This window comes from Conger conger, chromosome 7 (genome assembly GCF_963514075.1).
Source record: "Conger conger chromosome 7, fConCon1.1, whole genome shotgun sequence".
Taxonomy (NCBI): Eukaryota; Metazoa; Chordata; class Actinopteri; order Anguilliformes; family Congridae; genus Conger; species Conger conger.
In genome coordinates this window covers 59262775-59285391 of record NC_083766.1, presented here as the reverse complement: position 1 = coordinate 59285391, position 22617 = coordinate 59262775, and the positions used below count along the sequence as shown (strand labels likewise).

General features: G+C 39.5%; 4 protein-coding genes across 4 annotated transcripts; all 4 read right to left on the bottom strand.

The window, feature by feature from the left end:
• Positions 1-3266: 3266 nt before the first annotated feature.
• Positions 3267-4082, bottom strand: LOC133133443 (olfactory receptor 4E2-like). Its single transcript, XM_061249541.1, has 2 exons — positions 3635-4082; positions 3267-3451 (listed from the first exon to the last, which is right to left on the bottom strand). Exons 1-2 carry the CDS (start codon positions 4080-4082, stop codon positions 3267-3269), a joined length of 633 nt encoding a protein of 210 aa, XP_061105525.1.
• Positions 4083-9313: 5231 nt separating this feature from the next.
• LOC133133442 (olfactory receptor 52E4-like) lies at positions 9314-10294 on the bottom strand. Its single transcript, XM_061249539.1, has 2 exons — positions 9853-10294; positions 9314-9633 (listed from the first exon to the last, which is right to left on the bottom strand). Exons 1-2 carry the CDS (start codon positions 10292-10294, stop codon positions 9314-9316), a joined length of 762 nt encoding a protein of 253 aa, XP_061105523.1.
• A 5151-nt stretch (positions 10295-15445) lies between these two features.
• On the bottom strand, positions 15446-17145 carry LOC133134052 (olfactory receptor 1F1-like). Its single transcript, XM_061250435.1, has 2 exons — positions 17014-17145; positions 15446-16450 (listed from the first exon to the last, which is right to left on the bottom strand). The coding sequence occupies exon 2, from the start codon at positions 16415-16417 to the stop codon at positions 15446-15448; it is 972 nt and encodes a 323-aa protein (XP_061106419.1). The 5' UTR covers positions 16418-16450; positions 17014-17145.
• A 3364-nt stretch (positions 17146-20509) lies between these two features.
• On the bottom strand, positions 20510-21481 carry LOC133133441 (olfactory receptor 1F1-like). The gene has a single exon (XM_061249538.1). The coding sequence runs from the start codon at positions 21479-21481 to the stop codon at positions 20510-20512; it is 972 nt and encodes a 323-aa protein (XP_061105522.1).
• Between the last annotated feature and the right edge of the window lie 1136 nt (positions 21482-22617).

The following is a 22617-nucleotide window of genomic DNA, read 5'->3' as shown; positions in this document are numbered from 1 at the left end:
CCCTGTGAAAAGCCATTCCCGTTTAGACCTGAAAATAAACAATAGATTAACCTGTAACCTGTAGTATTGAAATCCTCAATCTCTGGGTGCCCAAGCCCCTGCTGCTTTTACCCAAAGTGCTCAAGGTGCCCCTTCAACTTAATAAATAAAATATTTGTTTTATCATTGTTCAAGGCATTAGTGTAAATTAATTACTTTTGGTCAATTATATTCTGTACAGTAAATGGGTTGGTGCTCAAAACAGCCTCTGCACAGTCCTGCTGCACACAGAATCATGTTACATTCTCGTTCCGTCTTAATTCTAGTCCTCTTAGCCTTTCAATCTTAAGATAATATTTAATATTAATATTCAGTATTATTCTTCTTAATTATACTTTTGTTACTTTTATAATACTGAAATTATTTTAGATTCAATTTTCAATTTGAAATAAAAAAATGAATAAGTGAATAATTAAAGGAATACCTTAAGGTGTGCCTAATACTTACCAACAACGTCAGGCAAATGCTCACAGCATGTTTTCAATGTATCTCTTCTACAGAAGAAACAATTTTTCTGTTGTTCGGAAGTCAAATGTCTTTCAGTGTTTCTCTTTTAGTAGATGTAGTATGTCATTGAACTTGATGATAGATCCGTGTGGTGAGTCAAAGTGTGTGCTTTCGTTCTTATATCCCACAGTGAAATAGAACATCACACCAAGGGAACAGGACACAGAAGAAATGCTCATGTATAATTGATGCAACATGATGCAATGATAATGGTTGATTTTGTGTTATTTCTTTATTTAAATAATGATTTGTTTCTTTACTCATTTATTTGTGTATTTATATACACTACCCTTCAAAAGTTTGGAATAACCTTGACTTTTGACTTGATTAAAAATTTTATTTTCTATGTTTGTAATGAAACAGTTCATGTGGTCAAAGCGCGGAAACGGCTTTTATTAAAGTTTTTTTAATATACATCTCTGTTTCGCTATGTAATAATTACAGTACTTGTTTTCATCTAGACCCCCAATTCAATGTTAATGTCAATTTTAAATTAATGTTAAATAAGATTCATGTTTTGTATTTGGTTGTATATCCTTTGCAGGCCATGACTTCCGGGTGCCTGTGACCAATCAACAGCATCAGAGTCTGGAAATCTTATTTTAGGGTTATCCTACAAGCAATACTAAGACTGAAACTAAAAATGTGAATGAATTTCAATGGGAATTGGCGGGTGGGACTAAATTCACTTATAAATTATGCTTATACCGTATGGAACACATTTGTTGGCAAAATCAAGTCATCAAGTCATCAACGGTCCAAGGTATCAAATGAGCATTCAAATGCAAAGAGTTTCAGTATCGCCTGTACGACAACCTGAAAATAAGGCTAAAGAGAAATAACATGAGAGGGAGGCAAGTGAGATGTCACGCCAGATGGAGCAGAGGAACCATGTGCAGACACCGGAATGTGAAAAAATTGCACGTTTAATGGCAGATGAAGGGGCAGACAGAGCGTAATCAAAAAACAGGCAAAGTTCAGAACAAGGCGGAGGTCCAAAGGTGTGATCCAAGGAGATGAGTCAAGAGCAGGCAGGGGTCATACGCAAGAAATCCGGAGACAAGAAATAAACAAGGCACAATACCACAAGGGCAAGGGCTCGGGAATACGGGGGCTAGAACAGGGCAAAGGAATAAAGGGCTTGGGACTCAACAACAGGACAAGACGAACTAGCAAGGTGCAACTGAAAAGGACAGGGAGAACATGTAAACTCCACACAGAGAGGCCCTGGCCAACCGAGATTCAAACCCAGGACTTTTGCTGTGAGGCGGCAGTGCTAGCCACTGCACCATCCATGCCGCCCTGATTAGGACTGTACAATATCTAAGGTAGTAGTTGTTAGTGAGAATAGTGCTTTACAACATTAACTAGCAAAAGAAGCCGGAAGTAAGGAATGCAAGATTGGAAGGAAGGTTGAACCCCGGAACTACCATAAACACCCGAATAGTGGAGCACGCAGACATTCAGACTCAGACATCACAGGGGAAGACGAGTGCAAAGACTAATGAATGTAAACAGAACACCAGACATGAATATGAAAAATAGTAAATTGCAAGACAGATAACAGACAAATAACAGGAACATAACATGAGAAGAAAATATATAAACTCACCAAGCACTTTATTAGGAACATTTTCACTTTATTACAGCGACTTATTCATGTGATTATCTAATCAGCCAATTGTGTGGCAGTAGTGCAATGCATACAATCATGTAGATAAGGGTCAGGAGCTTCAGTGAATGTTCACACCAACCATCAGAATGAGGAAAAAATGTGATCTAAGTGACTTTGATAGTGGAATGATTGTTGGTGTCAGACAGGGTGGTTTTGAGTATGCAAAGAGTTTGCAAAGAATGGTGGCAAAAAATGAAAAAATCCAGTGAGCAGCATTTCTGGCGCAGAAACGCCTTGTTAATGAGAGACGTCAGAGGAGAATGGCCAGACTGGTCAAAACTGATAGGAAGGTGACAGTAATGCAAATAACCACACATTACAACAGTGGTATGCAGAAGAGAATCCCTGAACACAACACATCAAACTCTTAAGTGTTTGCATCGTGGTATATATTGCTGCTCTTTAAGCCTTCTTCGAAAGGTTGATTGAGATAGCTTCATCCCTGCCCTATGGAATTTGTTTGTGATATCACTGACTGATGTTTTGCTCTCACAACTCAACTGCTGTTGTTTTCCTTGGTCAACCTGTTCAATGTCTGTTGCTCAGTACCCCAGTAGTTTATTTCTTTTTTAGGACATTTCAAGTTGTTGTACAAGCTATCCCCAATGCTTGAGCAGTGGCTCTGCTTGATTTCCCCTCTTTTTTAAGCTCCAAAATGGCTTGCTTTTCTCACAAAAACAGCTCTCTTGTCTTCGTGTTGGTTTATCTTTTCTACACAAATGTAGAAATTTGTCTTCACAGGAAAAACCCGAGGCTAAAACTGAGAGTAGACATTCAGAATTATTTATTGTTTAACCATTCAATCAGATGTGTCAACAGGGCACATCTGGGCAACAAGAAACACCTGTCAATCACATGTTCCAATAGTTTTGCTCACCTAAAAATTGGATGGTCTGATACAAAAGGTGATATGATTTTTATAAATCTATATAAAAAATGCCAGGAAATAAAAGCTGAAATTCGGATCAGTCATCTCAAACTCAATTGTCTTCAGTGTATTGCAAAAACTAAACACAAGGGGACTATCACTCATTTGAATATGTATTCACTTATTGCTGCCATTGATGTGTATCTTCCTTCTTCTGTAAAGCTTCTGAATGGATTCTCTGAATTCATCTGTCTTCAGAGAGTAAATGATTGGATTCAGCATAGGTGGCAAGACAGTAGCTAGTGACATATTAAGGATCCTGGCGTTCTGGTGAATGGTAGAGCCCAGTACAAGGGCGAAACCTAAAGGAAGATAAAATGCACTCACCAACATCAAATGAGAGGTGCAGGTTTTCATGGCTTTGAGGCGCTCTGAGGTTGTCGCAATTTTTAATAACGCTCTGCCTATACAAATGTACGTAATCACAATAAAAAGTGCTGGAATCCAGACAGTAATAAGAGGATGGGTCAAATTCATTATAGTACTTGGAGTGTTGTCATTGCACGCCAAAATGTGCATGGGTCCGTGATCACAGAAATAACTGTTTATCACATTGGTTTTGCAGTATGACAGTCTGCTGACATAAATCACAGCTACAAGCATGATCACTCCTCCTGAAATCCATAATGTGGCTGTGATCACCAACATTGAAGTACTTGTCACAATCTCATTGTATCTCAGTGGAAAGCATATAGCAACATACCTATCATAGGACAAAACAGTGAGAGTCAGAGACTCCATGGTGACAAACCAAAAACCAAAAAACATATGAGTCAAGCAGGCCTTGAAAGAGATTATATGTGATTTCAAGAGGAAGGTGTCAATCACCGGAGGAATGGCTGCAGTGCTTCCACACAAGTCAGACACAGCCAAATTAAAAACTATAATGTATTTTGGACTGTGGAGACAGTGGTCAGTGTAAATCACAAACATGACAAAAATGTTTCCCACTACAGTCACAGCATACACAAAGCACAAGAAGACATAGTAGTATTTTGTGTGTGGAATACCGGCAAAACCACTTAGGAAAAAGAAGTCAGGTTTCACAATATTGCCTATAGTGGCATTTTTAAAGAAGACTGAATGCAGGGGGTTCATTGCAGGTTTGTTTGGTCTTCACTGTTTCTTACCCTGTGAAAAACCAGTCTTTTAGGACCTGAAAATAGACAATAGGTTAACATGCGGAAATTAATTCCTCAAACACTCCAAAGGTAACAGTGTGTTGTCCAGTAAATATTTTTCTCCACAAGCTGCACAAGGTCATTTATTATTTATTATTCATTAATCATAAATGAATCAATAGATTTTGTTTGTCTCAAAAAACCCTTCCTTTAACTTAAAATCAGTTCGTTTTTTATTTCATGAAGTACAGAGTACATCCTGACATGTCATACTTTCAATCAACATACGTTTGAGTTAATAAATAACATAAATATTGTTGTTTGTATTACTGTTCTTGTCATTAATGTGCATTAATTAATTTTGGGTGAATTAATTTCCATTTTTGGGTGAATTATATTCTGTACAATAACTGGGTGTCCTGAATAGCCTCACCTGCTTGGTGTGCCCTTTTCTCACTTTGACCAGAGCACACAGCAATAATGTTACATACTCATTCCATATTTTTAAATGACATTTTCCCAGTATTACTATACCTTTCAGTATTAAAAGGTTAAACTGCCCTGAAAAAAGGCTAACTCTTTACATTGAAATACGGTCTGACAATTGTAGATGCACTCAAAATGATAAGAGCAAAGAGCCTAATGATGAGCAAAATCAATTAATTGCACCAAAATATTTGTGATTTGACATTTTCTCTGATGAATTTTCAAATGGAAATGTTTCATACTTTTTCTGTTTTCAAAACATATCTGAAATCATATTAGATTCATTTTTCAGTTATGAAACTGCAGCCCTTTGAGATAAATAAATTGTGGGCTTAATACTTACCAATAACCTTCGGCAAACTTGCACAGCCCAAATATGGTATCAATGTATCTATCTCTAACTCTATTGTTAGGAAACTAAAGTCACTCAATAATTCTCTTTTAGTATGTAATTGAACTTGATGATATGTCAGTTGTTGAAGACTGTCAAAGCGTGTGCTTTCCTCCTTATATCCTGGCGTGTTGACACAGGTATTACACCAAGGGAACAGGACACCAAATAAATGCTCATGTATAATTAATGCAACATGATGTAATGATAATTATCCATTTTGTGTTCAAGTAGCTTGAACACAAATGGATTCATGTACTCAATGCACACCTCGTGTGTTAAATTGGCAGCAGTCTCAATATCTATCCTGACAATATTCAGGCAAGATACAAGAAAATCCTCTCAGAGAAAACCAGAAACAGGAGAACAAAATCATTTACATGCTCTGTCATTCATTGCCACATTCCATGATATAAACAGCAGCTGATAAATGTTCTTTTCTTGTAAAATGTTGTTCTGGTCTAATCTGCGAATGAATCAGTCATGATTCATATGGCTAATTACACTGCAGTCACCCCATCTGCACTTTGAAAAACATTAGTCTAACTATCCACACTTTTTGTGCGCATTTACATTGCTTTATCTACAGAGCCTGCTGATATAAATTCAATTTAATGACTCAACAAATAACATTATAGCCCCTCTATAATAATTAACCGGAAGATAATTGAAGTTTTGTTGCAATGGCTAATTTGTCACTGTTATGATGACTGGATATCGATCAATGAAATCAAAAGCAATTTTATGTTGCTGATGGTGCAGTTTGCATCAGCTAGCTACTATTTCAAGTAAACGCTAGTTGCTTTCTACCATCAAGTGCTTTCCACAGACTTGCATGGCAAAGAGATGGATTCTGATTGGTCCACCTGCATTCATTCAGTGCTTCTGATTGGTCCACCTGCATTCATTCAGTGCTTCTGATTAGGCCACAAGTACAACCCTGATAGAACTTTTTCTTTATTCATTTATTTTATAAAAGTGCCCTGTGCCAGTGTAGATAAACATCCGACAGTCAAGTATTTGTAAACAAAACTCAATTTCGATAACAATGGGAGATGGAACCCTATAATTCTATGGTCTTGAAGGCGTTTTGGCTTGAAAAAATCTCTTCGTGTAGCAATATTTATTTGTATGTGTATGTGTATGTGTATGTAATGTAAGTGTAACCTGTTTTCAACCTTCTCCCCTCTTCTGCCCCCCCCCACCTCCCTCATCACTCACACCTGATGACTTTGTCTCCTTCTTTGAAAAGAAGGTCGACACCATTCGCAATTCCTTCTCCCAACCCTCTCCCCCTGCTGACCCTCCTACCTTCCCCAGCTCCCTAGCCTCCTTTTCTCCCCTCTCTGACTCCGACACTTTCAAACTCCTTACATCCCACCGCCCGACCACCTGTCCTCTTGACCCCATCCCTTCTCCCCTTCTACAATCTATCTCTAATGACATACTCCCTTTTCTCTCCTCTCAAATCAACACCTCCCTCTCTTCCCTGAAGAGGGCCAGAGTCACTCCCCTGCTCAAAAAACCTACAATTGACCCCTCTGCTCTGAACAACTACCAGTCCGTCTCTCTTCTTCCCTTTCTATCGAAAACTCTGGAATGGGCGATCTGCTCCCAACTGTCCACTTATCTTCTTCACAACAATCTCCACGATCCCAACCAGTCCAGCTTCAAGAGTAGCCACTCCACTGAGACCGCCCTGCTCGCAGTCACTGAGGCACTCCACTCTGCTAAAGCCAAATCCCTCTCCTCTGTCCTCATCTTCCTCGACCTGTCGGCCGCCTTCGATACAGTCAACCATGAGATTCTGCTCTCATCGCTGTCTGGGATGGGCGTCACAGGGTCTGCACTTGCTTGGTTTTCCTCCTACCTCTCTGGTCGTTCCTACCAGGTGACTTGGAGGGGCTCAGTCTCTGACCCTCACCCCCTACAAACTTGAGTCCCGCAGGGCTCAGTTCTTGGTCCTCTCCTCTTCTCGCTATACACCATGTCTCTTGGTTCTGTTATCTCTTCCCATGGCTTTTCTTACCACTCTTACGCCGATGACACCCAACTCTTTATTTCCTTCCCCCCCGATACCCAGGTCACCACACAGATCTCTGCCTGCTTGGCTGATATCTCTGAGTGGATGACTTCCCACCACCTGAAGCTTAACCTTGCCAAAACTGAGCTTCTCTACATCCCTGCTAAGTCCTCTCCGACAATCGACCTGTCACTCACTGTTGAGGACTTTGTAGTTTCCTCCTCCCATATGGCAAAGAATCTTGGGGTGACTTTTGATAACTGCCTCACCCTGGCTCCACAAGTATCCTCCACTGCCAGAAACTGCAGGTTCTTTCTCTACAATATACGCCGTATCCGTCATCTCCTGACGGAGAAAGCCACCGAGCTCCTAGTCCAGGCGCTCGTCATTTCCTGCCTGGATTACTGCAACTCCCTCCTAGCCGGTCTCCCAGCTTGTGCCATCAAGCCCCTCCAGCTGGTCCAGAATGCTGCAGCCTGCCTGATCACCAGTCAGCCCAGGTCGGCTCTTGTCACCCCGCTCCTCATTGACCTCCACTGGCTTCCTATTGCCACATGCATCCGATTCAAGGCCCTAGTGTTGCCATTTCAGGCTGCTAAGTGGACTGCCCCACCTTATATACAATCCTTAATCACTCCCTACTCCCCAGCTAGACCACTCCGGTCTGCCAGCTCTGGTCGCCTTATGGTTCCCTCTCTACGAGCACCTGGCGGTCGAGCTGCACGTTCACGCCTGTTTTCCGCTCTGGTGCCTCAGTGGTGGAATGACTTGCCTACCACTGTCAGGACAGCAGAATCCCTCTCCCTATTTCGACCCAGACTAAAAGCACACCTTTTCAAACTATACCTTAGTCCTCCCTCCTGATTTCCCCTGCCCCCTTTTCTGATATCCCTATCCCTCTTGTCTAACCCCCCCAAAAAAAAAGAAAAAGGAAATTGCTCTTATGATGACTATATGTTTAGAACAACACTTCATGTGTATTTTACAAGCTATGGATGTGATGCTTTAACTTGTGGAAGAACCTATGCACTTGTAAATTGCTTTGGATTAAAAGCGTCTGCTAAATGACGAAAATGTAAAATGTGTAACCTCAGTCTCACAACTGGGAATGTGACATGACTTATTATTTCAACTGTGTGTGTGTGTGTATGTGTGCGTGTGTGTGAAACACTGTGCTGGTAAATGCATCATAAGGTTAAAGCGGCCCACATTTTGCCTGTTGTCTGAAGGAAGAAGGCACAGTACTGAGGTGGTTTAAATGGGTTTTTAAAGAGATGTGTTTTTCTTTTAACAGCTGTGAGGCGGCAGTGCTACCCACTGCACCATCCATGCCGCCATAATTATGACTACAATATCTAAGTTAGTAGTTGTTAGTGAGAATAGTACTTTACAACATTAACTTGCAAAAGAAGCCGGAAGTAAGGAATGCAAGATTGGAAGGAAGGTTGAACCCCGGAACTACCATAAACACCCGAATAGTGGAGCACGCAGACATTCAGACTCAGACATCACAGGGGAAGATGAGTGCAAAGACTAATGAATGTAAACAGAACACCAGACATGAAAATTAAAAATAGTAAATTGCAAGACAGATAACAGACCGATAACAGGAACATCACATGAGAAGAAAATATATAAACTCACCAAGCACTTTATTAGGAACATTTTCACTTTATTACACCTACTTATTCATGTGATTATCTAATCAGCCAATTGTGTGGCAGTAGTGCAATGCATACAATCATGTAGATAAGGGTCAGGAGCTTCAGTGAATGTTCACACCAACCATCAGAATGAGGAAAAAATGTGATCTAAGTGACTTTGACCGTGGGATGATTGTTGGTGTCAGACAGGGTGGTTTTGAGTATGCAAAGAGTTTGCAAAGAATGGTGACAAAAAACCTTTCTGAGGGCAGAAACGCCTTGTTAATGAGAGACGTCTGTCAATCACATGTTCCAATAGTTTTGCTCACCTAGTCTGATACAAAAGGTGATATGTTCTAAGTTTTTTATAAATCTTTATGAAAAATACCAGGAAATAAAAGCTCAAATTCGGATAAGTCATCTCAAACTCAATTGTCTTCAGTGTATTGCAAAAACCAAACACAAGGGGACTGTCACTCATTTGTCATTAAAATATGTATTCACTTATTGCTGCCATTGATGTGTATCTTCCTTCTTCTGTAAAGCTTCTGAATGGATTCTCTGAATTCGTCTGTCTTCAGAGAGTAAATGATTGGATTCAGCATAGGTGGCAAGACAGTCGCCAGTGACATATTAAGGATCCTGGCGTTCTGGTGAATGGTAGAGCCCAGTACAAGGGCGAAACCTAAAGGAAGATAAAACGCACTCACCAACATCAAATGAGAGGTGCAGGTTTTCATGGCTTTGAGGCGCTCTGAGGTTGTCGCAATTTTTAATAATGCTCTGCCTATACAAATGTACGTAATCACAATAAAAAGTGCTGGAATCCAGACAGTAATAAGAGGATGGGTCAAATTCATTATAGTACTTGGAGTGTTGTCATTGCACGCCAAAATGTGCATGGGTCCGTGATCACAGAAATAACTGTTTATCACATTGGTTTTGCAGTATGACAGTCTGCTGATATAAATCACAGCTACAAGCATAATCACTCCTCCTGAAATCCATAATGTGGCTGTGATCACCAACATTGAAGTACTTGTCACAATCTCATTGTATCTCAGTGGATGGCATATAGCAACATACCTATCATAGGACAAAAAAGTGAGAGTCAGAGACTCCATGGTGACAAACCAAAAAGCAAAAAACATATGAGTCAAGCAAACCTTGAAAGAGATTATATGTGATTTCAAGAGGAAGGTGTCAATCACCTGAGGAATGACTGCAGTGCTTCCACACAAGTCAGACACAGCTAAATTAAAAACTATAATGTATTTTGGACTGTGGAGACAGTGGTCAGTGTAAATCACAAACATGACAAAAATGTTTCCCACTACAGTCACAGCATACACAAAGCACAAGAAGACATAGTAGTATTTTGTGTGTGGAATACCGGCAAAACCACTTAGGAAAAAGAAGTCAGGTTTCACAATATTGCCTATAGTGGCATTTTTAAAGAAGACTGAATGCAGGGGGTTCATTGCAGGTTTGTTTGGTCTTCACTGTTTCTCACCCTGTGAAAAACCAGTCTTTTAGGACCTGAAAATAGACAATAGGTTAACATGCGGTAATTAATTCCTCAAACACTCCAAAGGTAACAGTGTGTTGACCAGTAAATATTTTTCTCCACAAGCTGCACAAGGTCATTTATTATTTATTATTCATTTTTCATTAATGAATCAATAGATTTTGTTTGTCTCAAAAAACCCTTCATTTAACTTAAAATTACATCCTGACATGTCATACTTTCAATCAACATACGTTTGAGTTAATAAATAACATAAATATTGTTGTTCGTATTACTGTTCTTGTCATTAATGTGCATGAATTAATTTTGGGTGAATTCATTTCCATTTTTGGGTGAATTATATTCTGTACAATAACTGGGTGTCCTGAATAGCCTCACCTGCTTGGTGTGCCCTTTTCTCACTTTGACCACCAGACACTCAGAGTGTCTCTGCATCACAAACATACAGACCCACAGCAATAATGTTACACACTCATTCCATATTTTTAAATGACATTTTCCCAGTATTACTGTACCTTTCAGTATTAAAAGGTTAAACTGCTCTGAAAAAAGGCTAACTCTTTACATTGATATACGGTCTGACAATTGTAGATGCACTCAAAATGATAAGAGCAAAGAGCCTAATGATGAGCAAAATCAATTAATTGCACCAAAATATTTGTGATTTGACATTTTCTCTGATGAATTTTCAAATGGAAATGTTTTAAACTTTTTCTGTTTTCAAAACACACTGAAATCATATTAGATTCATTTTTCAATTACGAAACTGCAGCCCTTTGAGATAAATAAAATGTGGGCCTAATACTTACCAATAACCTTTGGCAAACTTGCACAGCCCAAATATGGTATCAATGTATCTATCTCTAACTCTATTGTTAGGAAACTAAAGTCACTCAATAATTCTCTTTTAGTATGTAATTGAACTTGATGATATGTCAGTTGTTGAAGACTGCAGTGAGTCAAAGCGTGTGCTTTCCTCCTTATATCCTGGCGTGTTGACACAGGTATTACACCAAGGGAACCAAATAAATGCTCATGTATAATTAATGCAACATGATGTAATGATAATTATCCATTTTGTGTTCAAGTAGTTTGAACACAAATGGATTCATGTACTCAATGCACACCTCGTGTGTTAAATTGGTAGCAGTCTCAGTATCTATCCTGACAATATTCAGGCAAAATACAAGAAAATCCTCTCAGAGAAAACCAGAAACAGGAGAACAAAATCATTTCCATGCTCTGTCATTTATAGCCACATTCCATGATATAAACAGCAGCTGATAAATGTTCTTTTCTTGTAAAATGTTGTTCTGGTCTAATCTGTGAATGAATCAGTCATGATTCATATGGCTAATTATACTGCAGTCACGCCATCTGCACTTTGAAAAACGTTAGTCTAACTATCCACACTTTTTGTGCGCATTTACATTGCTTTATCTACAGAGCCTGCTGATATAAATTCAATTTAATGACTCAACAAATAACATTATAGCCCCTCTATAATAATTAACCGGAAGATAATTGAAGTTTTGTTGCAATGGCTAATTTGTCACTGTTATGATGACTGGATAACGATCGATGAAATCGAAAGCAATTTCATGTTGCTGATGGTGCAGTTTGCATTAGCTAGCTACTATTTCAAGTAAAAGCGGGTTGCTTTCTACCATCGAGTGCTTTCCACAGACTTGCATGGCAAAGAGATGGATTCTGATTGGTCCACCTGCATTCATTCAGTGCTTCTGATTAGGCCCCAAGTACAACCCTTATAGAACCTTTTATTTATTTATTTATTTAAAAAAAGTGCCCTGCGCCATTGTAGATAAACTTCCGACAGTCAAGTATTTGTAAACAAAACTCAATTTTGATAACAACGGGAGATGGAACCCTATAATTCTATGGTCTTGAAGGCATTTTGGCTTGAAGGAATCTCTTCGTGTAGCAATATTTATTTGTATGTATATGTGTATGTAATGTAAGTGTAACCTCAGTCTCACAACCGGGAATGTGGCATGACTTATTATTTCAGCTGTGTGTGTGTGTGTGTGTGTGTGTGTGCGTGTGTGTGAAACACTGTGCTGGTAAATGCATCATAAGCTTAAAACGGGCACACATTTTGCCTGTTGTTTGAAGGAAGAAGGCACAGTACCCACTGAGGTGGTTTAAATGGGTTTTTAAAGAGATTTTGTTTTTCTTTTAACAGCTGAACATTTGCTTTTAAAATACCATGAACAATAACAGTTCATATTGAAATAAAGTTGTAATGTTTCTGTATCTGTCCTGTTTGTATTTATGTTTATTCTTGTTATTTATTCATTTTCATACATCCTTGGTTATTGTTTTCCATTACAGATTCTCATTTGTTATCCACTGTTATGTCTGCGTCTGAATGTTTACCAGCCGAGTCACTCCCCTGTCTGCGTGTCCCACTATTCGGGTGTTTCCGGTAGTTTACGGTATTTCAACGTTTCTTCCAATCTTGCAGTTCTTACTTCCTGCTTCTCTTGGTTGTAAATGTTGTAAAGCACTATTCTCACTAACTACTACTAATCTTGATATCGTACAGTACTAATCCAATTAATACACTTACTGTCTGTCTGACTAACTAACTAACAGTCACTTTTATTGGGTAGTAATATTCACGTAACTAATTCACTAACGCAATCTCTTAGTGTTTCTGCACTGTCCTATAACTCCGCCTCCCTATGCTATCCCTGATTACTCGCTTAGTTTCAGCAAAGTGTTTGCACCTGTCTCTGACTATCACTACGTCTTCAATCTATGCAAATGTCTACTCCCTCATCCGGAGCCGTATGTTTGACATCTTTGGTTACGTGCATCCAGTCCGAGTTTTCATCTCCCTCCTTTTATGATGTTATTACCCTATTATGTTTCCCCACCTGTTGTCTATTTGTTTAGCCCACCTTCTGCCCAGCCCGCCTAGATTATCACCTTCCCTCATGTATTTAAACCTCAGTCTCCGTTTCACCCATTGTCAGAACGTTGATCATTTATAGGGCCTTGCCCTCTTGTTTTATTTGCCCATCTGTTTTCCTGGTTTTTGATTATCTGCTTTGTTTTCGTGACTTCGATTTTTGCCTTCACCCTTCTGTACTTTTGCCTTTTGATTTATTGGATTTTTGACCTTTTCGCCTGTTTACTCAACTATTCTTTTGCTTTCTGTTTTTGGCATTGTCTTGGATCTCTTGGCTTATGAACTCGGAATAAATTACAACGTTTTGGATTATCCCTTGGTCTGCGTCTGGGTCCTCAGTGCCGTACATAACAAAAGTAGCCATTGAAGAACTTGATCAGTGTGAAAGTTCAATCTGACAAGTATAGTCTTTCCGTTGTTGAATTAGATTTTTTTTAAATTTTAGATATTGTCGAGGACCCGGCCCTAGGCCCCCCTGATGAGAGATTGACAGAGATGGGTTAGGCAGGAATGCATTGTTAACCCCTCGCACACGCCATTGAGGTGGTAGCAAGAACGCCCGTAAGAGGAAAAATATGCGGTTCAGAGCTAATGAGCAGCCCTAATTGTCAGCAGAGGAGTCAGAAGTCGGGGGACTTAGATTTAGAGTACTAAGGAGCAAGGTTAAAGGTCTGACTGAGGCCATGCATAGAATGAGTTCCAGCATGACCTTGGAGGAGATTCAACATGCTGAGCGAGCAGTCGGGGAATACCCCAACCCTACAGGGGAGGAGCATAATGCCTGGTTAAAGCAAAAAGATGAGGAAAACAAAATAGATGATGGGGAAATGATAATCTGATAATTTATTGGATAGATTCAAAGGACTGACTGTAGAGGAGTTGGGGGATGAATTACACTCAGCTATTAATTGGATGTCCTTTGTAGATTCCTTAAGGCGCCACAAAAAAGAGCACCTGAAGAATGTTTTGAGCTGGTGGAAGGCACTTACTGCTGGCTTGTATGATGTCAAAGTTTGGAGAGCGTCCAGGAGAGACTATGACAAGTGAGGCAAATGCTCAGTAAAAAAGTTACATAAAAGCTAGTATTTTCCCACTCGTATAATGGTGGAAACTCCCTATTGGAGGGGTATATGAGATAAAGTGTTGGGAAAATCCCTTTAAGGTATGGGGAAATGACAGTAAGACAGATAAAAGTGATGAATATGCTCATTAAAAAAGTAGCATAAGAGATAAGTGTCTTCCCACTCGGTATACTGGGGACATTTCTTATCAAAAAAGGTACACTTTTATACAAGTTTAAGGACATATAAGGAGTGAGCTTTTAGACGTTAGAGGAGCCTCTTAGAATTTCGCTTCACAAGATATCTATGGGCTGTTGAAGAAAGAGCAACGCAGAACAACTATAATCAAGCTCAAGTGGTAATTATAATCTGTATTACTTGTAGAAGTAGGAAAAGTAGCACATAGAAGTTCAACGTTATAAGTTTCCTTTCATTTTTATGTCTTTTATTTTTCATTAAGATACTATATAAGGTAGAAAAAATGTTGAAAAGTTTTAGAGTGTAGATGCACATAATATTCTAGGAATAGTTTCTTTTAACTTCCAGAAGGGGGAGCTATAGGATAAGGTAAAGGCCAAAGAGGATGGATATTTGAGGGGTGTACCTTGAATTTAACATCTGGTGGAAAGGTGAATTAGAAAGAGCTAAAGGGGTTATATGAACCTTGTATGTGATTAGCAAACTGAAAGATGATATTTAACCTGTCAGCTGTATAACTCTATTCTTTTGATTATAATAAAGTATATCTGACTATAATCATATGTGAGAAAGGTTCTTTTAGAGGAATACAGTGAATACAGGAAATCATATACCAGATTTGCATCACACCCCTTCACTTCGAGACTGGGCTGGAAGTTCAGTAGAACTTACCAGGGCTCCCGGACGTTCGGAGTACTTAAAGGAAAAGAGAGTTCGTCCCCGAGACACATCCTCGTGGGGTACTGCTCGTGGGAACATGAGGTCTGAGCTCGGCAAGGGGTCCGTGGCTCACGACAATTTACACGCTTTTTTCCAGTGGTAGGAAATATGTTGGAGACTGACTGTGTTGACTGGAAGGTTAAGAATAGTTAAACAATAGTCAGTCATTTTTTATTTGTAAAACATTCCTTCATTTATTCCATACAGTTGTTTCTATCTTCTTTCTTCTGTAAAACTTTTTAATGGATTCTCTTAATTCTTCTGTCTTCAGTGAGTAAATTATTGGATTCAGCATAGGTGGCAAGACAGTTGACATAGACATGTTAATGATCCTGACATTATGGTGAATGGTAGGGCCCAGTGCAGCAGAGATGCTTATAGGAAGATAAAACACACACACCAAGATCAAATGAGAGGTGCAGGTTTTCATGGCTTTGAGGCGCTCTGAGGCTGCTGCGATTTTTAATAATGCTCTGGCTATACAAATGTATGTACCTGTTATAAAAAGTAATGGAAACCAGAGAATCATAATAGGGTGTGACCAATTAATCACTGTACTTGGAAAGTTGTCATTGCATGCCAAACGGAATATTGGTCCGTGATCACAGAAATAACTGTTTACCACAACAGATTTACAGAACGACAGTGTGCTGATAAAAAACACAACTGCTACCATTACCATTCCTCCAAATATCCATAATATGGCTATGATCACCAACATTGATTTAATAGTCACAATCCCATTGTATCTCAGTGGTAAGCATATAGCGATACATCTATCATAGGACAAGACAGTGAGAGTGAAGGATTGCATACAGATAAACAAAAAAGCGAAATACATATTTGCCATGCAGGCCTCAAAGGAGATTAAATGTGATTTGAACAGGAAGGTGTCAATCATCTGAGGAATGAGTACAGTGCTTCCACACAAGTCAGACACAGCCAAATTAAAAACTGGAATGGATTTTGGATTGTGAAGACAGTGGTCAGTGTAAATGATAAACATGACAAAAGTGTTTCCCAGTACAGTCACAACGTAGACAAAGCACAAGAAGACATAGTAGTATTTTGTGTGGGGAATACCGGCAAAACCACTAATGAAAAAGAAGTCTGGATGCACAATAGTGGTGTTTTTAAAGAAGGTTGAGTTCAGGGGGCTCATCTCAGGTTTCTCTCCTCCTCACTGCTTCTTACCCTGTAAAAAAAACAGTCCTTTAAGACCTGAAAATAAACAATAGATAAACCTGCAGTTTTTAACTCCTGAAACTTTCAGATTTATTATTGATGAATTATCAGTTCATTGTTGTATTAATAGATGTTCTATGTCCCCGTGTCTCTGTACAATAAATGCGTTTGTTGGTGCCCTTCTCTCAATGAGCACCTGATGCTGAAAACAGCCTCTGCACAGTCCTGCTGCACACACAATCATGTTACATTCTCGTTCCGTCTTTATTCTAGTCCTCTTAGCCTTTCAATATTAAAATGAATGACTATGAGTTTAAATGCAAATAACGTCTGTCAATAGAAGATGCACACAAAAGATTTAAAAAATTTAAAAAGTGGTATATGCATAGAAATATATTACATTTTCATTTTTTGCAGAAATTGAGAGACTTTTAAAATACTGAGATCATTTTAGATTCAATTTTCAATTAGAGAAATTGCTATGCACTTAAAGCCAAACAAAACATTCTGAAATAGCAAAACATTCTGAAACACATAAATGTAGGAATACCTTCAGGTGTGCCTATTACTTACCTCAGGAAAACGTTTAAAATGATTTCAGTGTATCTATCTAAGAACCCTTTTTCTGTTGTTCGGAAGTCAAATGTCTTTCAATGGTTTTCATTGAGTAGATGTATGTCCATGAACTTGACAAGAGATCTGTTGTAGAGAGTGTGGTGAGCCAAAGGTGTTCACTGCCCTTCTTATATCCTGGAGTTTGGACACCAAGGGGACAAAACAAAAACAAAAAGCTCATGTGAAATGAATCCAACATGATGCAATGAAAAGGACTGACTTTGTGTTCCTTGTTTGGATTCATTTATTCTTACTAACAGTATGTATACTTTTATATATGTCTAATCATGAACTATACAAATGTTGTGTTTAATTGGCTACACTTTAAATCTAATAAGTACGCAACTTTAGTGTCCATAGGTGTACTTAAGTGAACTAAACTGGGTCACTTTTCACAAGCTTGAAGTGCACTAAAGGAGAATGCAATTGAAAAACTACATTTTGCTCATTTAACATACCAAGGCATAGCTGATTAATGCTCACTGTCCGGCTGGCCAAAGCAATTTCTGTACAGAGATATTAGCAGTGAAAGTGAACATTTTGGATTCAACATGAGTAGGACCTCACCCCTTCCTCATTTCTGAAGAGCAACAATAGGTTGGTAATTTGAAATTGGAGACAATGCCAATGCATTGACTGAACTCACACAGAGAGCGACTCGGGGTAGCTGCTGTGCTGTGAATAGTATTATATTGTGAGCTACCTAGCCTACTGGACTTACTTGCTCTTATGTGCTCACTGTGCATGACATGGGGAACACTGACGGTATCCATAGTAGGGGAGAGTGGGGCAAGTTGTCACACTTTTCACTCTGTCTTACATTTATCGAGCTCAATACGCCATCATACCAAATGAAACGATGAATCCCCAAGCACATATTCTGCATTCTGCACATCTTCATATCTTATTTCATGACTGTTATAGACAGTTAACCCTCAAGTGACCAAATGAGGTCATATGAGAGGGTGCTCCTGTCACATCCATGTCTCCCTCATGTAGTCGGGAATCACTGATCGCACGAAGAGCGGGTAATCGCGAACAGGTGTATCTGATCTTTATAAGCCCAGTTTGTTACTTCCCCATTTCTCATTGCACGTATCATTTATTTTTTGTTTGTGCACCAATCTGAGGTGTGCATGGACTAGACTTATTTACCTGTTGTGGTGAAGGGTATGGGAGCTGAACATTCAGCAACCCTTCATCATTTTAGGGTAATGAGGATGGTCCGTCTCACCTTGACTTTCCTATTGTATTTGTGCGCACAAATAGCAGCAGTTGGAAGAAGGGATTCCCTCGGGAATTGAGAACCCTTCAGAATCTTCCTTCTGTCTAGGCCAAGAGTTAGGGTTTGAGTTTAATGCACCCTTTTCCACACGCTTGCTATCATTTCTCATTCGTCCACATAGCTTGTTTCCACCTTGTTTAAAAGCTACCTTTAGGAAGGAAGGAGCTCTTAGCTTACTCAAGGTGGACCTATGAGTACTGACACACTCTTGTAATTAAAAAACTGGCTCAGACTACCTTGAGCTTTGATCAAGCATAAGGGATAAACCATATGTGGAACTTGCTCTTGGCACTTTTTTTTTTTGTCACTTTCAAAACTCATTGTTTCAGTTTTTGTTCAAGTTTTTGTCTGTTCTCATACATATTGCGCTAAGTCTCAATACACCACTGTCAGAAAGGGCTTTCGCTCTGCGAGATGTGGTCGGTGGGTATTTAAACGGAATGTCTTACTCCAATTGGTGTTGGGTGGATAGGATGCAGTAGTTTAACGAATAATGACAGGGCCATGAATAAATGGCCATAGAGGGCGAGGCCAGGAGCATGGCAAATGGCAGCGAACAGGACGATGGCAGCACTGGTCTGAAGGGAGAGTGTGAGAAAACGGACACAAAACCAATACACACAGGCTCTCTTCTTCAACCGCCTCAACGTTGTCATCTCCTACTGCCTGGGGTCCAAGAATGAAAAACCTGACGTATTCCCCTGGCAGTTTGATCCCCATGGCCTTGGCACTGCCCAGAACCCATCCTCCTGAGTTCAAGGATTGTGGCACCTGTCCGTTGGGATATTTACACCGCCTTCAGCGGTACACAAGGCCAGGAGGCGGACCCGAGTGGTGGCCCACTAAACCGTCTATTTGTTCCTAATCCTGTCCATTCTAATGGCATGCAGTGGGGGCGCCCTTCATTGGCTCACAGGGCACCTAGGACTTCCTCAGGAGGTGATTCTGGTGGCCAAGCATGAAGGGAGCCAACCACCCTTGCTTCCAGAGCAGGAGTTTGGCGTGGGGGTTCCCAACAGCTGAGCGGTTAGTTCCACGCTACCCTTAAACCTGGAGGAGAGGACGTCCTGCTTAAGGCATCTGTACAGATGTGACATCAAGCCAACTATCACTGGAGAGTTGGCCCATCTCTCCATACTGGGGAGAGGGTCTGGCTCTCTGCTGCAGACCCTCCTCAACAGTTTGAGTCCCGTAAGCTGGCCCCTCGTTACTTTGGGGCCTTCAAAGTCCTATGGAAGGTCTGTCTGGCAACGTATGGCCTCCTGCTGCCTCACGCTGTGCACATGAACCCAACCTTTCATGTCTGCAGGCCTGAAAGTCCCTTGTCTCCGGCCACCAAGCCGCCTCCTGCTCCCCTCATCATTTAACAGCCAGCCAGTGTACACCGTTCACCAGATGTGGGCAGCTCCAGTACCTGGTCGACTGGGAGGGGTATAAGCCTAAAGACTGCTCATGGGTTCCTGCCTGACACGTCCAGGAATTCAGAGGAAATAAAACATCAAACAATTCACACGTGGACAAAGTGTCAGCTTTTATTAAAGCATATTTTTATACATTTTGGCTTCACCATGTAATTGTAATTGCATCACTTTTTATACATAGCCCCCCATGTCAATGTTTGAGAGAATTCAAACGTGGTAGGACCAATATTCCATTCTTGAAAACTTAGTGGTTGGAAGGAATCAGATCTTGCAGCTATATTTCTATGTGTATTTGTTTGGAACTTTACTCTCGCGACCGGGAATGTGGCATCACTATTATTATGTTAGCTTTGTGTGTGTGTGTGTGTGTGTGAACATGAGACACTGCTGGTAAATGCATCAAAAGGATAAAGTTAGCACAGATAAAATGGGCAGATGTTTTGCATGCCGTTGAGGTGATTTTAGTTAGTTTTTTAAACAGGCGTGTTTTTCTTTTAACAGTTGAACATTTGCTTGTAAAATACCACATACAGTAATAGTTCATATTGAAATAGGTTTTCACTATGGGCAAGCTATTGGAGAACTGGACCAAGGTGAAATCAAGGTGAAATTCAGTGTGAAAAGTGTAGTCTTTTCTTTGAGACCCTTGTTGCATTTGACAGCTTTTTGATATATGACAGAGTTGAGTGGAAGGTTAAAAAAAGATATAGTTAAATGATAGTCAGTCATTTGTGATTAAAACATTTCTTCATTTATTCCATACAGTCATGTCTATCACCTTTCTTTTGTAAAACTTTTTAATGGATTCTCTGAATTCTTCCGTTTTCAATGAGTAAATGATTGGATTCAGCATAGGTGGCAAGACAGTTGACAGAGACATGTTAATGATCCTGACATTATGGTGAATCATAGGGCCGAGTGCAACGGAGATGCTTATAGGAAGATAAAACACACTTACCAAGATCAAATGAGAGGTGCAGGTTTTCATAGCTTTGAGGCGCTCTGAGGCTGCTGCAATTTTTAATAATGCTCTGGCTATACAGATGTACGTGACTACGATAAAAGAAACTGGTAAGAAGAGAATCATAACAGGATGTGTCTTATTAATCACAGTACTTCGAGTGTTGTCATTGCACGCCAAACGGTGCATGGGTCCGTGATCACAGAAATAACTGTTTACCACAGTGGATTTGCAGAATGACAATGTGCTGAGAAAAATCACAGCTGTGAAAATGACCATTCCTGCAAAAATCCATAATATGGCTATGATCATCAACATTGATTTACTAGTCACAATCTCATTGTATCTCAGTGGTAAGCATATAGCGACACATCTGTCATAGGACAAGACAGTGAGAGTGAAGGATTGCATACAGATAAACCAAAAATAAAAATACATGTTAGTCAGGCAGGCCTCAAAGGAGATTAAATGTGATTTGAACATGAAGGTGTCAATCATCTGAGGAATGATTGCAGTGCTTCCACATAAATCAGACACAGCCAAATTAAAAACTGGAATGGATTTCGGACTGTGAAGACAGTGGTCAGTGTAAATCATAAACATGACAAAAGTGTTTCCCAGTACAGTCACAGCATAAACAAAGCACAAGAAAACGTAGTAATATTTTGTGTGAGGAATACCGGCAAAACCACTAATGAAAAAGAAGTCCGGATGCACAATAGTGGTGTTTTTAAAGAAGGTTGAGTTCAGGGGGCTCATCTCAGGTTTCTCTCCTCACTGTTTCTCACCCTGTAAAAACAATAGATTAACCTGCAGTCTTGAACTCAAAACTTAACCACGGATTGTCAAATGAGCTATGGAAACGGCACAGTGGAAAGTTCAGATGAATTATTTATTGTTCATTGTTGTATGAGTAGATGTTGTATGTCAGTGTGGCTCTGAACTGAGAAACACAGAAACACAGTATCCCAACGTATTACACATTAGATTCACATTCTGCCTTTATTGACATCATAAAACACCAGGCATGTGTAATGGTGTGATGGGATGGGGGTCTCTATGTATCTAAGCCCCTGCTACTTTAACCCAACGTGCCCGAGATGCCCTTTTGATTTGATAAATAAAATAATAATTGTTTTATATTGTTCAAGACATTAGTGTTCTTTAATTCATTTAGGTTAATTATATTCTGTACAGTAATTGGGTTTGTTGGTGCCCTTCTCACTATGAGCACCTGATGCTGAAAACAGCCTCTGCACAGTCCTGCTGCACACACAATCATGTTACATACTCATTCCATCTTTATTCTAGTGCTCACAGCCTTACTCTTCGATTAGAAAATAAAAAAAAAATTATAAATATTTCACATTTTACATTTTCTCAGAACTCTGGGAATGACATGAAAGACATGTTTTTTTGGTTCTGTATAAGTATTATTCTTGAGGATACTTTTGTTACTTTTAAAACACTGAGATTATTTTAGATTCAATTTTCAATTAGAGAAATTGCTATGCACTTATAGCTAAGCAAAAAATTGCAGCATTCTGAAACAGATAAATGAAGGAATACCTTAAGGTGAGCCAAATACTTACCAATAATTTCAGGAAAACATTCACAGACCAAATGTGTTTTCAATGTATCTATCTCTCAAAAATGACTCTTTATGTTGTTCGGAAGTCAAATGTCTTTCAATGTTTTGATTTTAGTAGATGTATGTCCTTGAACTTGACAACAAATCTGTTGTAAAAGAGTGTGGTGAGCCAAAAGTGTTCACCATCCTTCTTATATCCTGGAGTGTGGACACCAAGGGGACAAAACAAAATAAATGCTCATGTGAAATGAATCCAACATGATGCAATGAAAAGGACTGACTTTGTGCTCCTTGTTTGGATTAA

Coding starts and splice junctions, on each gene's coding strand:
- LOC133133443 (XM_061249541.1), bottom strand. CDS start 4,082: ATGTTTGTGATTTACACTGACCACTGTCTCCACAGTCCAAAATACATT. Junction 3,452..3,634: donor GTGCAATGACAACACTCCAA/GTACTATAATGA, acceptor ATCTTCCTTTAG/GTTTCGCCCTTGTACTGGGC.
- LOC133133442 (XM_061249539.1), bottom strand. CDS start 10,294: ATGAACCCCCTGCATTCAGTCTTCTTTAAAAATGCCACTATAGGCAAT. Junction 9,634..9,852: donor ATACAATGAGATTGTGACAA/GTACTTCAATGT, acceptor TCTGGATTCCAG/CACTTTTTATTGTGATTACG.
- LOC133134052 (XM_061250435.1), bottom strand. CDS start 16,417: ATGAGCCCCCTGAACTCAACCTTCTTTAAAAACACCACTATTGTGCAT.
- LOC133133441 (XM_061249538.1), bottom strand. CDS start 21,481: ATGAGCCCCCTGAACTCAACCTTCTTTAAAAACACCACTATTGTGCAT.